This window comes from Rousettus aegyptiacus, unplaced genomic scaffold (assembly GCF_014176215.1).
Source record: "Rousettus aegyptiacus isolate mRouAeg1 unplaced genomic scaffold, mRouAeg1.p scaffold_m13_p_5, whole genome shotgun sequence".
In the NCBI taxonomy this organism is placed as follows: domain Eukaryota; kingdom Metazoa; phylum Chordata; class Mammalia; order Chiroptera; family Pteropodidae; genus Rousettus; species Rousettus aegyptiacus.
Genome location: NW_023416308.1, coordinates 14,161,601 through 14,175,440, shown reverse-complemented (window position 1 = coordinate 14,175,440; position 13,840 = coordinate 14,161,601). Strand labels below are relative to the sequence as shown.

Sequence of the window (13,840 nt, the reverse complement as noted above, 5' to 3'; positions counted from 1 at the left end):
CAGGTGGGCACATCTGGACACCTCCCACCTGCTTCTCGCAGGTGGTAAGCATTTTGCAGGCAGCCATTCTGGTCGGCGCCATCACCCCGCGCCCTGGACGGCGCCCAGCACGGCGCCCAGCACACTGCAGGTGCTCACAGTGGCCGCCAGACCTCAGCGGGGAAGCACACGGGCTCCCTTTTCTGTTCACTCCCCCTTCATATCTTTAGCTCTCTTTTTATATAGATATAAAATACTTCTTTGTATAAGTCACTCTGAAAGGAATTGTATGCTTACTGTAAAACAAAAAGACGGTATAAAGTTTGGCACACGACGTGAAGGTCCCCGCCTCCAGCAGGTGGCACTTCCGGAGGTAAGCATTGTTCACAGCTGGCAGGATTCCTTCCGGACTGTCCCTGTGTCAGCTCTGTTGTTTAACCAGAATGACCTCTCCACACGCTGCTGCCCGGTGGCCCACGTCCTCGATCCCCCACGAAAGCCCTCCCCACACACCACACTGAGCATGTGCAGTCCCGGAGCGGCTGCCAGTTTTCCTCCGTCCGTGGGCATGGACCAGAGTCCACTGGGGCATTTGGTTTGTGTCAGCTCTTAGCTTTTACTGAAGGTGCTCGGTGACCATCCTTGTAGTTACAGCTTGGTGCCCTCAGCATTCCCCATAGAGGCCTCGCTGTCCTTCTGTGGACCGCGGGGCCGCAGTTTGATCCACTACATTCAGTCTCGGTGGGCAGGCCTCATTGGGGGTGCATGAGGACAGGGTTAGCAGCACATAAAAGTGTCACAGGATGGGAGAGCCTGGCGATCGCCACAGCTCCCTCCCCTCACCTCATCGGGCCCCAGAATTGGGGGCAATCATTACAAGCTCCCGAGCTAGGACCACGCCGTCTCCCGTGCGCCCACCCTCTGTAAATGGCCGTTTATTAAACTGTCCTCACGTTGCCGCTGTGTGTGCTCAGCCGTTTCCCACCTGTTAGTACGGCGTGTCCTCCATCAGAATCGCCACTTCGGTGGTTTCACTGATATGATGAGTCAACAAAGATATTCCCTTCAAACACCTCAAAACGGGGTTATAAATTTCTGGAGTGGGGACCCAGGCCCACATGCAAGCACTTCAGAAAAATTTGGTCCCGCTGCGCCATTTTCCCTGGCTCCTTTCCCACACCTCCTCTGCCCTCTGAGCCCAGCTGTCGCCCTGGCGTTCGAAGCCCCTCACTGGCCACCCCGGCATAATCCCCTGGTTCACACGAGTGAACCAGGGGAGGCCCTGTGAGACAAACAAGGAGTTCCAGGTCATGGGGGACTGCAGAGGGGACACAGCAACCTGACTGAGAGGGCCCAGGGTGGAATGAGAGAAGGCGTGGAGTTAGGGAGCTTTCAGAAGCAGCAGCGCATGGCTCAGAGAAGGGCCTTCTCTCCTGAGGGGGAAGGGCTCGTGGAGACTGGGGGGCCCTGGGCACACCGCCGCCCAAGAATCCCAAGGCTTTGGCCACTTCCCTGAGACGAGACACCCTCCCACCAGCTCCCAGGCTCCTCTGCCATCTGCTGTGGCCTCCCAATGTCATCTCCCATATGTCAGGCCTTCCCCTGAGGGAAGTTGATCAGCAGACAAGCTGTGGCTGTCACACAACCTCCTTCCAGGAGAAGCAGATCCTTCCCCGCCTCCACCCCCAGCCAGATGCCTCCCCAGCTCTCGGGGCCACCAGCCACCTGTCTGAGCCTGCGTCCTAGGCGACTATGGGAGCTGTCTGTCTGGTGTGCAGGCCCTTCACTTGGCTTGCTCCCCACTCAGTCCTCTGGGAAGCAAAGCAGTCCCAGGGTTCCCTTGTCTCTACAGGTAAGTGGCACCCTCTGGCCTGAGAATGTTCTGGGCCTCTGACTACTGGAAGCCATAGCCTGGACCCTCTCACTGGCCATGTCCTCGGGAACAAGCTCATCTTACCCTGGGTCCTCCATTCTCTGTGAAGTCTAGAAGGCAGCCAGGACACTCTGCTGGGACTCCCCAACTGGAGGGGCCTCATCAATAATTGATTGTGCAGAAGGTGGGTGGAGTCACAGCCAATGGGGGCCTGGGTGGAAAGGCCTACACCCTCACTCAGAGCCCTTAGCTTAGAAAGCCCCACAGAGATCCCCGTTTCCCATTCTAGTTTGGGGGCTGGTGACCTGGAGGAGGTGCCCAGCCAGGAACTGTCTAGCGCAGCATAAGCAAGCAGGACTAAAGAACAGCTATATTGATTGCCCCAGTTTTCTGATCTTGCCTGAAGCTCCCTGGGGCTGACAGATGATGGATGGTGGATGACAGATGACAGATGGGAGTCATGTGGCCATATCCTACTTGCAAGGACCCCTCCCAAAGCGGGTAGGGATGAGGATCCAGACAGGGAAGGAGCAAGAAAAGGTCCAGGCTTTTGAGTTGGCCTCAGGTCAGTCTTCAGACAGAATACCCTGCCATCTTTATAATGCCACATCCAACAATCCCGCCTGATGATGCAATGGTTGGGAGCAGCGCTTTGGGGCTCAGGCAGGCTGGGCTCAAGTGTGAGCAGCCCACTATTGCTGTGTGAACAGGAGGAGAGGGGATCGCTGCTCTTCTTTGAGCCCCTTCCCTTGCCTCTTGTTTAGGTGATGGATGTGAGGGTGGAAGGAAGTCACATTTATGGAGCCTCTAGCCCCGGGCTGGGCAGCAGGTGAAGGCTGGGTGGATATGAACCCTGAGAGTTGGATATGCAACTCTCATTGCCACTGTGAGTGCCACTGTGCCCACCCATACGGTGCCTTTGCATGAATTAGAAAAGGGCACCTATGCGATTCCTCAAAAAGTTAAATAGAATTGCCACATGACCCAGAAATGCCATTCCTGAGTATATTTCCCAACGACTTGAAAATAGGCGCTCAAACAAGTACATGCACACACATGTTCAGAGCAGCATTATTCACACCGGCAAAACATCTACCAACAGATCAATGTGGTCTATCCATATACTAGAATATTATCCAGCCTTAAAAAAGAACCAAGTACTGATACATGCCACAGCATGATGAATCTTGAAAACATGCAAAGCGAAAGAAGCCAGTCGCAAAGAGCCACGTTTTGTACGATTCCATTTATGTGGCATATACAGAACAGGTAAATTCATAGAGACAGAAAGTCGGAGTGGTGGTCGCCAGGGGCTGGCGAGAGGGGGAAACAGGGAGCGCTGCTTAGTGGGTGTGGGGTTTCCTTTTGGGACAATGAAAATATTTTTGAACTAGATACAAGTTACGGTTGCACAGTGTCGTGAAGTTCCTACATGCCTCTGAATTGTTCACTTTGAAATGGTTAATTTTATGTTATGTGAATCTCACCTCAATTTTTAAAAAAGTACTCGTCGTTTAAGGCATTTGATGTCCACCTGTTAGAAAACTGTTATAAACTGATTTTGTAAGTGCAGGACACCTTTTATAATTGCTGTCACCATCAGGGTTCATATTTGCCGGACCTAAGCTTGGAATGGTATCCCCTGTGACATGTGCCCTAGTGCAGTTCACATCTTGCCCAGCCGTAGGTGACAGCCCTGCTCAGAAAGCCCTCAAGGAGGGCAGGGGTGGCCAGTCCATTTTTTTATACTGAACAAACAGGCATTTAAAGAATAAGTCGGTCCCTCACTGGTTTCATGCTAGTGGGGCCTTCTGACTTTGAAATGACACAAAGAACACAGGCTCTGGAGCTGGAACACCGGATCTCAAGCCTGCCTGCAGCCAAAGGGCTGGGTGACCTAGGGACATATCTTCATTTGTGAGGTGGAGGCAGCTCCCTGGAGCTAGTGGGAGGGTTGTGGAGATGCTAGAAAAATCCTCATCCTTAGACGTTAGTGAGCAAGATGAGATGCTGCTTAACCTATCCTCAGGGATTTTTGTTTTTAATATAACAGTTTTATTGAGGAACCATACAATTTACCCACTTCAAACATTCAATTGAACGGTTTTTAGTATATTCACAAGGTTTTGCAACCGCCACTCTCTAGTTCTAGAAAAATTTCAAAAAGGAACTCAGTGACTATTAGCGATCACTTCCGATTCCTCCCATTCCCCTGTCCCTAGGTGATCAATTCTATAGATTTGTCTATTCTGGACATTTCACGTAAAGGGAATCATACAACACATGACCTTTTATGACTGGCTTCTTTTACTTAGCACTATATTTTCAAGGTTCTTCCATGTTGTAGCATGTACCTGTATTGCACTCTTTTTTATGGACAAATAATATTCTTTGTATAGATGTACTACTTTCTGTTGATCCATTCAACTGCTGATGGACGCTTGGATTGTTTCCATCTCCAGGGTTTTGAGACATCGAAGTTCTGTTCTTTCCAGAAGAGGGCGCTGTTGGGCCCTAGCCTCTCCTTCCAGCCAAAAGGGCAGCAGCCTTGGGGAGGTGTTTGCTGGAACCTTGGTGGGCTGAGGCGCTGTGTGTGTGTGTGTGTGTGTGTGTGTGTGTGTGTGTGTGAGAGAGAGAGAGAGAGAGAGAGAGAGAGAGAGACAGAGAGAGAGAGAGAGAGACAGAGAGAGAGACAGAGAGAGAGAGACAGAGAGAGACAGAGAGAGACAGAGAGACAGAGAAAGAGACAGAGAGAGATTTTAAAATAAATTATAGAGCCATATCCCAGAAAATGAAGAAAATTGAGGGGAGACATCACCAATAATCCCTGTCCCATTTTAGTGTTTAGATGGAAAAAAAAAAAAAACACCTATTGGGAATAACAGAAATGTCTGTTATCTGATTGTCACGATGGTTTCACGGGTGTGTACAGATGTCAAAACTCGTCAGATCACACACTTCGAATTACGCAGTTTATTGCACATCAATTATACCTCAATAAAGCTATAAAAAAATAAAAACAAACAGTAACATCTATTTTTTTAATTACAAAAGATAGACATTTTCATTATGAAGAATTCAGAAATGCATAACAATGAAGAAAATAAGTGTCACTGCTCAGAGACAGTGCGGCACTCCTGGTGAAGTTCTCTCTACCTGCTGAACACCTTGGAAGGGTCCCCTGGGGCCAGTGCTCACGACCCAACCAGGCTCTAGTGCCGCCTTGGCTCTGCTGGCTTCATGGGGCCAGAACCAGAATCTTTCCATCAGAGGGCCCAGCAACCATTGCACAGGGACCCTGTCCTCTTCACTGAGTCCACACCTCTCTGTCTCTCTCTGGATCTCTGTCACTCTCCTGGACAGTGCTTTCTCAGTCTCTCTGCCTCTACTTCCCTCCTAGTCCAGCCTCTGCCCTCACACAAACACCAGCTATTCACCAACAACAGTCTCACTTCTGTCTCGAGTCTCGACTGCTCCTCAGTGCCCTAGACCCACCCTCTCTGCCTGACTCCTTCCTGCCAATGACCCACGGGCCCCTGAAAGCCTCACATGGGCACCCTGCTTTCCTGTCGCAGTCAAAAACCTACTGTCGAATCTGTAGCTGGTCCTTCCTCTCCCCACATCCAGTCTGTCTACAAGTCCAGAACAAACCTAGAGTCTGACCCTTCTCTCTATCATCTTGCTTCTACCCTAATCTGGGTCACCCATGTTCCCCACCTGGACCAGCACCACAGCCCCTGACTGCTCACCCTGCTCCTTCTCCACTTGCCCACACAACAAATCCGAGCAAGTCACTCCACTGCTTATAGCAGCTACTGTGGCTACTTGAATTTAGGTTCATTAAAGTTAAACCAAATTAAAAATTTAGTTCTTCAGTTGCAGCAGTCGCATTTTAGGTGCTCAGGAGTTGTGTGGCTGCTATTCAGCACAGGATATAGAACATGCCCATTAACTGGAAAGTTTTATCAAATGGTGCAGGCTTAGAACCTTCCAGAGGCTTTTTCTTGCATTTAAATCCCAAACTTCTTATAAGCCTGGAAGGCCCTGCTTTGCCTCTGATATCACCTCTTGCCACCCACACCAGCCTCATCTCCTAACCCAGCTGTTCCTTAAACACACCTAGAACTTTGAAGTTTCCCATCTTGCCTTTCTGTTCCTTATCCTTAGGACCAACTCAGATGTCATCTCTCCCAGTAAGCCTTCCCCAGACCTCTGCCTCCTCCTGAATCCCCGCCCAGCCCACACGCCTCTGCTATTGCCTGGCTCTGTCTGCCTTACCCTTTCCTCCCCTACACATATGCGCCTCTCTCCCTAGACCGTGCACTCCTCAGGGCCACAAACAAGTCAGATTCCTTGTTCGCCAGCATTGTCTGAGCACCTACTATGTGCTGAGAACTTGGGGTCTTGGGGAACAAGATATCTCTGTGCTCAGAAGTTTAGGTCTAGCTGACAGTGAATAAGGGATTACAAAGTGTTGTGTGTCTGGACCCCACGTTCTTTCTCCTTCCTCCATTCCTCAGGAGCGATGGATGATAAGAAAGCTTTGTAGGTAAGGACCAGAGACCCAGGGTGGGAGTGCTTTCAGAGAAGGGGCTGAATTTCCTTGGAGCCAGAAAAAGCTGTCCCAGATAACCACTATCTTACTGTATCCTTGTATTTGCAAAAAGCCATTTGCCTAGAGGATAGAGCCTGCAAACCCAAACTACAGAGCTTCAGGGTTTGTGAACTAAGTTTGCTTATATCTACAATAGTTAAAGTGGGGCTGAGTCGGGGCCTGCAAACCAGGGAAAGGAGTACCTCACTGATAGATGAATCCCTTTCCCAGGTATCATTTTCTTTCCCAAGTGGATAATGATAATGTCTCTGATGAACTCCCTGGGAAAATTCCCATAAGCAAGGGAAAAAGCAGCTATGGTTTGGGGATTCTCTCTGCTGATGGCCAGGGCATATGGCTCCAGAGGCCGGGCTCTAGGCCTGCCTAACTCACTTGCTGGGAGACCTGAGCAGGCCATCCGAGGAAGACAGCTAATATTGATCACGAGCTGCTGTGTGCCACACCCTGTGAGATAAAGATGTATTATCCCATTTTAAAGAAAATGTCGCTGAGGCTGTGAGCACTGCTGGGCTTCCAGCCTCACTTTGACCAGCCCAAAGGCAGGGCATCAACTCCTTCTATTTCCCCACCTCAAAACAAGCTTCATTCCGGCCCACCCTGCCTTGCAGGAGATCATGAAGGCCTTGTGGGAGGGGACCTGGGACCTCAGGAGGGGAGATTGCAGGAGGGTGGAGAGGCCTGCAGAGGGCAGCAGTGAGCTGTGTCTGGAACTGTCTGGAAGAAGTGCCCCAAGGGTTTTCCAGGGAGTCACCCAGAGCACCGACAGTAACAAGCAGCCATGGAAGGAACACCACATGCTATTTATTGAGGTGTGTTTTATGTTTGTCCCATCTGGGTGCTTTACGTACAGTGCTCATAGCGTTTACGTATGAAGACAAAACAGGCTCAGAGAAGGGAAGGGAACTGCCCAGGTCACAACGTCTGGAGTGTGGGAGAACTGAACTCTAGCCAGGCAGCCAGCCACTGGCCTTGGGCTCTGTTCCTCTCATGTAAACATTAGAGCATGTGCTCTGGATGGCACTGGAACTGTGGGGAGAGCAAGGTAAACCCTCGCATCCACACAGGGACACACAACCCTCAGAGGCAGGTATCCTTGTTCTCATTTCAATGCCCAGGAAAAAGAGGCACAAGGAGGCAGAGGCGGACAGGGCTCACACTCCATTCTCTGGCTGACACATCCTGTTTCTTTTCCGACTCACCAAGCAGGCTGGTTTAGGTATTTTCATTTTGCCCCATCGAGACTCCCTACAGAGTGCTCCCTGCTATGTGTCTAAGATCTCTGGGCTTCTCCTGGATAGGAGAAAAGATTCTGTTTCACGGCTCGCCAGTGTTGTCCTGTTTTCCACCCAGAGCTGCGGGGCACAATGGAGGCTGGCAAACCCCTTAGAGGGAGACAAAACGGATAAGTTCTGAATCAGGCAGTTAGGGAAAATCTACACTGGCCTCTGGAGCTTAGGAGAGACCACCGGACAAAAACACGGATCAGGACAGCAGGAAGGGAGAGGTGGGTGTTAAGCGACCAGGGGGAGACATTCCTATTATATCAGTGACAATCCCGTGTGGCAGTTGTTGCTTCATCGCCCATCCTAGATCCACAGAGAGGGAGGTCCATTGGCACACGGGGACTGCTGGCGCTGACGGCAGAGCCTGGCCCTTCCTTCCTCGTTGGGTGATGTGCCTGTCCGGGCTCCCCTCTGATGTTGGTGAGTGGTCCAGGGCGTGGGTAAATGAGGATCCAGGCGTTCCTGTTCCAGAAGTGCAGAAGGGCCTCCGCATTGGACGGTTGGGGTTGCCGCCGGGGCCTCAGTTCCCAACCAAACGAGGGAAGGCAGTGATTCGCTGCCGGAGCAGCCGGCTCCTCGGCTGCCCGCACCCCCTCTCCCCAGGCGCCCGCAGCGCGGCCCCTTTAAGAGGCCCGCCCGTCTCCGTCAGCCGCCGCGGCCACCGCCCCCCGGCCCTCCTCTTCCTGCGGCGCCGAGTGCGGGCCGGGCGGGAGTGCGGCCAGAGCGGGCTGGGCGGAGCGCAGCGCCCGGAGAGACGGCAGCGGCCGGGACGCGGGCGGCACCGGAGCGAGAGGAGGGCGCGCGGGCGGCGGCCATGGGCTAGCGGCGCACGGCCCCGCGGAGGCCAGGTCGCGTCCCGCCCCGCGCCGAGCAGCCCCGCACACAATAGCGGCGCGCGCAGCCCGCGCCCCCCCAGCCGCCCTCGCGCGCGCGCACCCCCCAAGCGCACCCCGCCCCGCGCCGCCGAGGGAGCGGAGCCGCCGCCTCACCTGCCGCCCGGGAGGGGGCGGGCATTGTTCGCCCGCCGCCGCCACCGCCGCGCGGGGCCATGGGGGCCGCCGGGCGCCCCCGGCCGGGCCTGGCGAGGCCGCCGCGCCGCCGCTGAGGCGGGCCCCGCGCGCAGCCGGGCGACACAGGTGAGGCCGCCCGCGCCATGGTGGACCCGGTGGGCTTCGCCGAGGCATGGAAAGCGCAGTTCCCGGACACGGAGCCGCCGCGCATGGAGCTGCGCTCGGTGGGCGACATCGAGCAGGAGCTGGAGCGCTGCAAGGCCTCCATCCGGCGCCTGGAGCAGGAGGTGAACCAGGAGCGTTTCCGCATGATCTACCTGCAGACGCTGCTGGCTAAGGAGAAGAAAAGCTACGACCGGCAGCGCTGGGGCTTCCGGCGCGCCGCGCAGCCCCCCGACGGCACCGCAGAGCCGCGCGCGCCCGCGCCGCGCCCTCCGCCCGCTCCCGCTCCCGCCGACGGCGCTGATCCGCCGCCCGCCGAGGAGCCCGAGGCTCGGCCCGACGGAGAGGGATCGCCGAGTAAGGTCAGGCCCGCGACCGCCCGCAGGCCCGGGGCCGCCGCGCCAGCCGACCGGGACGACCGGGGCCCCCCAACCAGCGTGGCGGCGCTTAGGTCTAATTTCGAGCGGATCCGCAAGGGCCACGGCCAGGCCGGAGCGGGCGACGCCGAGAAACCCTTCTACGTGAACGTCGAATTTCACCATGAGCGCGGCCTGGTGAAGGTCAACGACAAAGAGGTGTCGGATCGGATCAGCTCCCTGGGCAGCCAGGCCATGCAGATGGAGCGGAAGAAGTCCCAGCACAGCGCTGGTTCGGGCCTGGGGGATGCCCCCAGGCCCTCTTACAGAGGGCGCCCCTCCGAGAACAGCTGTGGCCTTGACGGCGACTACGAGGACGCAGAGCTGAACCCCCGCTTTCTGAAGGACAACCTGATCAACGCCAATGGCGGCAGCAGGCCCCCTTGGCCGCCCCTGGAGTACCAGCCCTACCAGAGCATCTACGTGGGGGGCATGATGGTGGAAGGGGAGGCCAAGGGCCCACTCCTGCGCAGCCAGAGCACCTCTGAGCAGGAGAAACGCCTTACCTGGCCCCGTCGGTCCTACTCCCCTCGGAGCTTTGAGGACAGTGGAGGCGGCTACACCCCGGACTGCAGCTCCAATGAGAACCTCACCTCCAGCGAGGAGGACTTCTCCTCGGGTCAGTCCAGCCGCGTGTCCCCGAGCCCCACCACCTACCGCATGTTCCGGGACAAGAGCCGCTCGCCCTCGCAGAACTCACAACAGTCCTTCGACAGCAGCAGCCCCCCCACACCGCAGTGCCAAAAGCGGCACCGGCAGGGCCAGGTCGTGGTGTCGGAGGCCACCATCGTGGGCGTCCGTAAGACGGGGCAGATCTGGCCCAGCGAAGGAGACAGCTTGTCGGGCAGGCTGCCTCAGGATGGCACCTTCCATGGAGACGCAGGTGGGTACCTTAACCAGTTTGGGTGGGCATTTCTGCAACCTGGCTGGAAACCACTGAGCCAGCAGGAGGGAGCAGAAAAGGGGGCATTGGAGGTGGAAGAGTAGGGAGATACTTTTTGGAGTGAATTTTCAATATGGTTATGAACAAGAAGGATTCACACTGCTCCCTTTCCTGGACAGACTCCATCCCTGCCTTCCCCCGGAGTGCAGGTTCCCAGTGTTTAGAATGAGATTGGGTTGGGAGAGGTGGTGAGTGCGATTAGGTAGATGGCTTGTTCCTTTGGTTCTAGAGTGCGCTGCTTCCTGGTTGTGACCAAGATGCCCTGGGCAGTCATCTCCTTGCCCCTGATCCCTCCACGCTAAGCAGTGGCGATGGTATAAAGAGGAGTCATCTCTGCCATCCAGATTAGATGCTTTTAGCGAGGATTGACGTGTGTCTTGGGCATTCCCCACCACCCCACCGTTTCTGTCTTCAAAGAGTAACATGACATGTTTGGGGAACTCAAGATGTGCTAGCTGCTCCCAGGCTATAGAGGTGTCAGGTTCCCTTGCTACCCAGCAGCCCAAATGCAAGTCAGAGCTGGTGAAAATACAAATTAGAAGGAAGTGAGGTGACAGGTAGTTCTGACTCAGTGGGCCACCGAAAAGCAGAGGGGCGAAGATTTTATCCGGGCCTGAAGCAGAGCCATCCATACCCGTTCTGATCTGCCCAGCTTTGATGGGAGACTTCACCCATCATTACTCATCCACAGACTCTTCTGTGAGTTTCGCCCCCAGCTCCATTTTCTGATCCTTCATTGCGTTCCTGCCTCCTCATCTTCCCAAGGACAGGTGCTTGCTTTGGGCTCTCAATCCATGGTCTGACCCTGGCCCTAAGATTAAACCTATGGGGTTATATATATATAACTTCTGGGCTGTGTACAGACACCATTGTCACTAGGGTGAAGGGATTGGATTTTCAGGTCCACACCCAGTTTGTGATTGGGGTAAGGAGAAGGTGGGTGAGAGAATGTGGCATTTGGGTGGAGTGGGAGGGCGGGTGTGAGGCTGTCAGGATATCTCTTGGAGTCCTGGCCCCTGTTAGGCTGATGTGGTTTTCCACTTCATTGATTTTTCTTTTTCTGCTGATGGAGTTGTATGTGTTTCGTTTGTCAGAATCCTCTTGAAACGAGTGAGGCTATTTTTGGCTCTCTGATTGGCCTTTTTGTGATCAGCACTCTGTCTTGTTTGTTTTAGGTACATCTAGTTGATGATTTTCCATTTGCAGCTGGGGGTGGCCGCGGCATGCTGCTCAGACTTGCGGCCTGGCCCAGCTGTGTCCCCTAAGTCCTTCCTGGGGGGTGGAAGGCTGTAGCATTTAGATGCCTGCTTTGCAGGCACATCAGCTCGTCTGGGGTCTGGAGGATTGCCCTGTGGTCACTGGGCACCAGCCTTGTCTGGCCAGCTGTCGGCCAAGCCAGCCAGCCTGAACTGGCCCTGAGCATTGTGGTTCAGGAGAACAATATAAGAAGAAGAAAATTTCAGACCTGCATTCTGAAACGATGTTCCTTTGCGGGGGGGGGGGGGGATTTCTGAGTTCCAGAAAGTGGGGTTTGCCTGGATGAAATGCGTTTCTGTGGGCCTTCCTACGAGCCCTCTCCCCTGCTCTCATCGGCTCATCAGCTCTTCCAGCCTGCCTCTCGTACAGCTATGGACATGAGACTCTGGCTCCGTGTGTCACACAGGGTAGGTAGGTTCTCAGTAAATGACTGAAGAGTTAATTTTACAACTTGGGACTCCACTCTTAGGACTTTCCAGATCCTTCTCTGAATGTCCTCAAGGTCCCACATTCTCTCGCCTATTAGGTTTTTAAATTCCTGGTTGTTTTAGCTCTGGGAGCCTTTAAACTCTGCACCCAGCATGCTCCTCTGAGGGTTGCGGCTGGCAGGGAAGGAGGGATCCCGCGCCGGCTCGGCCATCTGTCTCTGTCTGGACTGTTTGCTGATGTTCTTTAGTCAGCCCGGGGTGGGGGGGTGGGGGGTGGCGGGGAGCCTGCTGGCCAGGCCTGCCCCTCTAAAAAAGGGACAATGAGGAAAACCACAGTGTGGCGAGGGAGTAGCAGTCCTCTCAATTCTTTGTAGCAGTAGACATGGGGGCCTGGACCTAGTGGCTTTAGAATCCCTTTGGATGAGTGGGTTCTCATGTGTCTGAGTTGAAGGCCTCTGGTTTTTGAGAGAAGGAGCCGAAATGACCACTCACTACCATGTACCACGAATGGTGACAGCGGGCTCTGTGCAGTGCCCCTCAGGGGTTCCTACATCACCCCATGGAGGGGCTGCCCATCTATAGGTAAAGACACAACCAGGAAGTGGCAGACCGGGATTCTGGGCTCCTGTGGGAATGCAGACCTGTTCCTTCTAGAATGTAGTGGCCTTAGGGTATTCTTCCCACCGCCCCACCCTGCGCCTGAAAAGCTGGAATGCGTTGGTCCAGGGGGTGGGTCAATGTCAGCTGTGAGCCCTGCTGTGTGCAAGCCCCTCCCTTTGTACTGTGTGGTCTACATGGAAGCAGAGAGTGTGGTCCTGGCCATTTGGGAGCTTATACTTTAATGGGAGAGAAGAACACACACATCATTTATAAGTTCAGAGGGAGCGAGATCAGGGAAGCTTCCGTAAGCAGCAGCTCTAGAGGGGGACCTTGCCGTCAGCACCAGTCTAGCAGCATAGGGTCGGGGAGCCATCTGTCTCCAGGAGCAGTGGGAGCAAGGGCTCAGGGGCACCTGTGTCTGGCTTCTGCCACTCTAGGCGATGTGCTTGTATGTGTGTGTGGTAAAATATACACAACAGAAATTCGCCATCTTAACCTGTTTTTAGCCATTTTTAGGTGTACAGTTCAATGGAATTAAGTACATTCAAGTTGTTGTGCAACCATCACCACTATCCACCCCCAGACGCTCTTCATCTTGCAAAACTGAAATTCTATACCCATTGAACAACGGCTCCCCATTTCCCCACCCTCAGCCCCGGCAACCACTGTTCTACTTTCTGTTTCTATAATTTGACTGTTCTTGGTACCTCATATAAGTGGAATCATACAGTATTTGTCCCTCTGTGTCTGGCTTATTTCACTTAGCATCATGTCCCCAAGGTTTGTTCGCGTGGTAGTACAGGCTGTGATTTTTGAAGGCAGGGCTCCCCGGTTTATCTGGATCTGCCGTGGAGCCTTGGTCAGAGCTGGACACACAGCTCATACTGGGAGATCACTTCCTGTTTTTCACAGCTGTGGTGTTGGATTGGGAAGATGGGAAGGTGAGCTGGTCTTTGGGAAGCATCTGATCAGCTGTACCCGTCTCTTCCTAACTCTTTCCCTGTCCTTTTAAGTTCCCTTCTGGAAGACTTCAGTAAGTCTTTTCATGGAAGAGAAGGCCAGCAGACCCAAGGACCTTTCTTCTTTCAGTCTGAGGAATTCTTGATCTGAACACCCAAGCCTGTGTGCCCCTCAGCCCTTTTCTAAGTGTTAGTTTTGAGGGGTGACCCCAGATCTCCTGTTTCTTCGTGGACTCTCAAACGAGTCGCCGCCCTGTATTTTCACATTTATTAAGCAGCTTAATTTGCCCTTTGGGTTCCGGTGACGTGTTGTTG

At 54.1% G+C, this 13,840-nt stretch overlaps 1 protein-coding gene across 2 annotated transcripts in view; it reads left to right on the top strand.

The window, feature by feature from the left end:
* The first annotated feature begins 8,815 nt into the window (after window positions 1-8,815).
* Window positions 8,816-13,840, top strand: part of BCR (BCR activator of RhoGEF and GTPase) — a 115,739-nt gene continuing 110,714 nt past the window's right edge. Inside the window, exon 1 of one of the 2 annotated variants that reach the window (XM_036220193.1) lies at window positions 8,816-10,221. In XM_036220193.1, the coding sequence (XP_036076086.1) occupies window positions 8,904-10,221 (1,318 nt within the window). In that variant the 5' untranslated portion in view covers window positions 8,816-8,903. The remainder of the gene's footprint in view (window positions 10,222-13,840) is intronic. The other variant, XM_016126129.2, reaches the window with a different exon arrangement.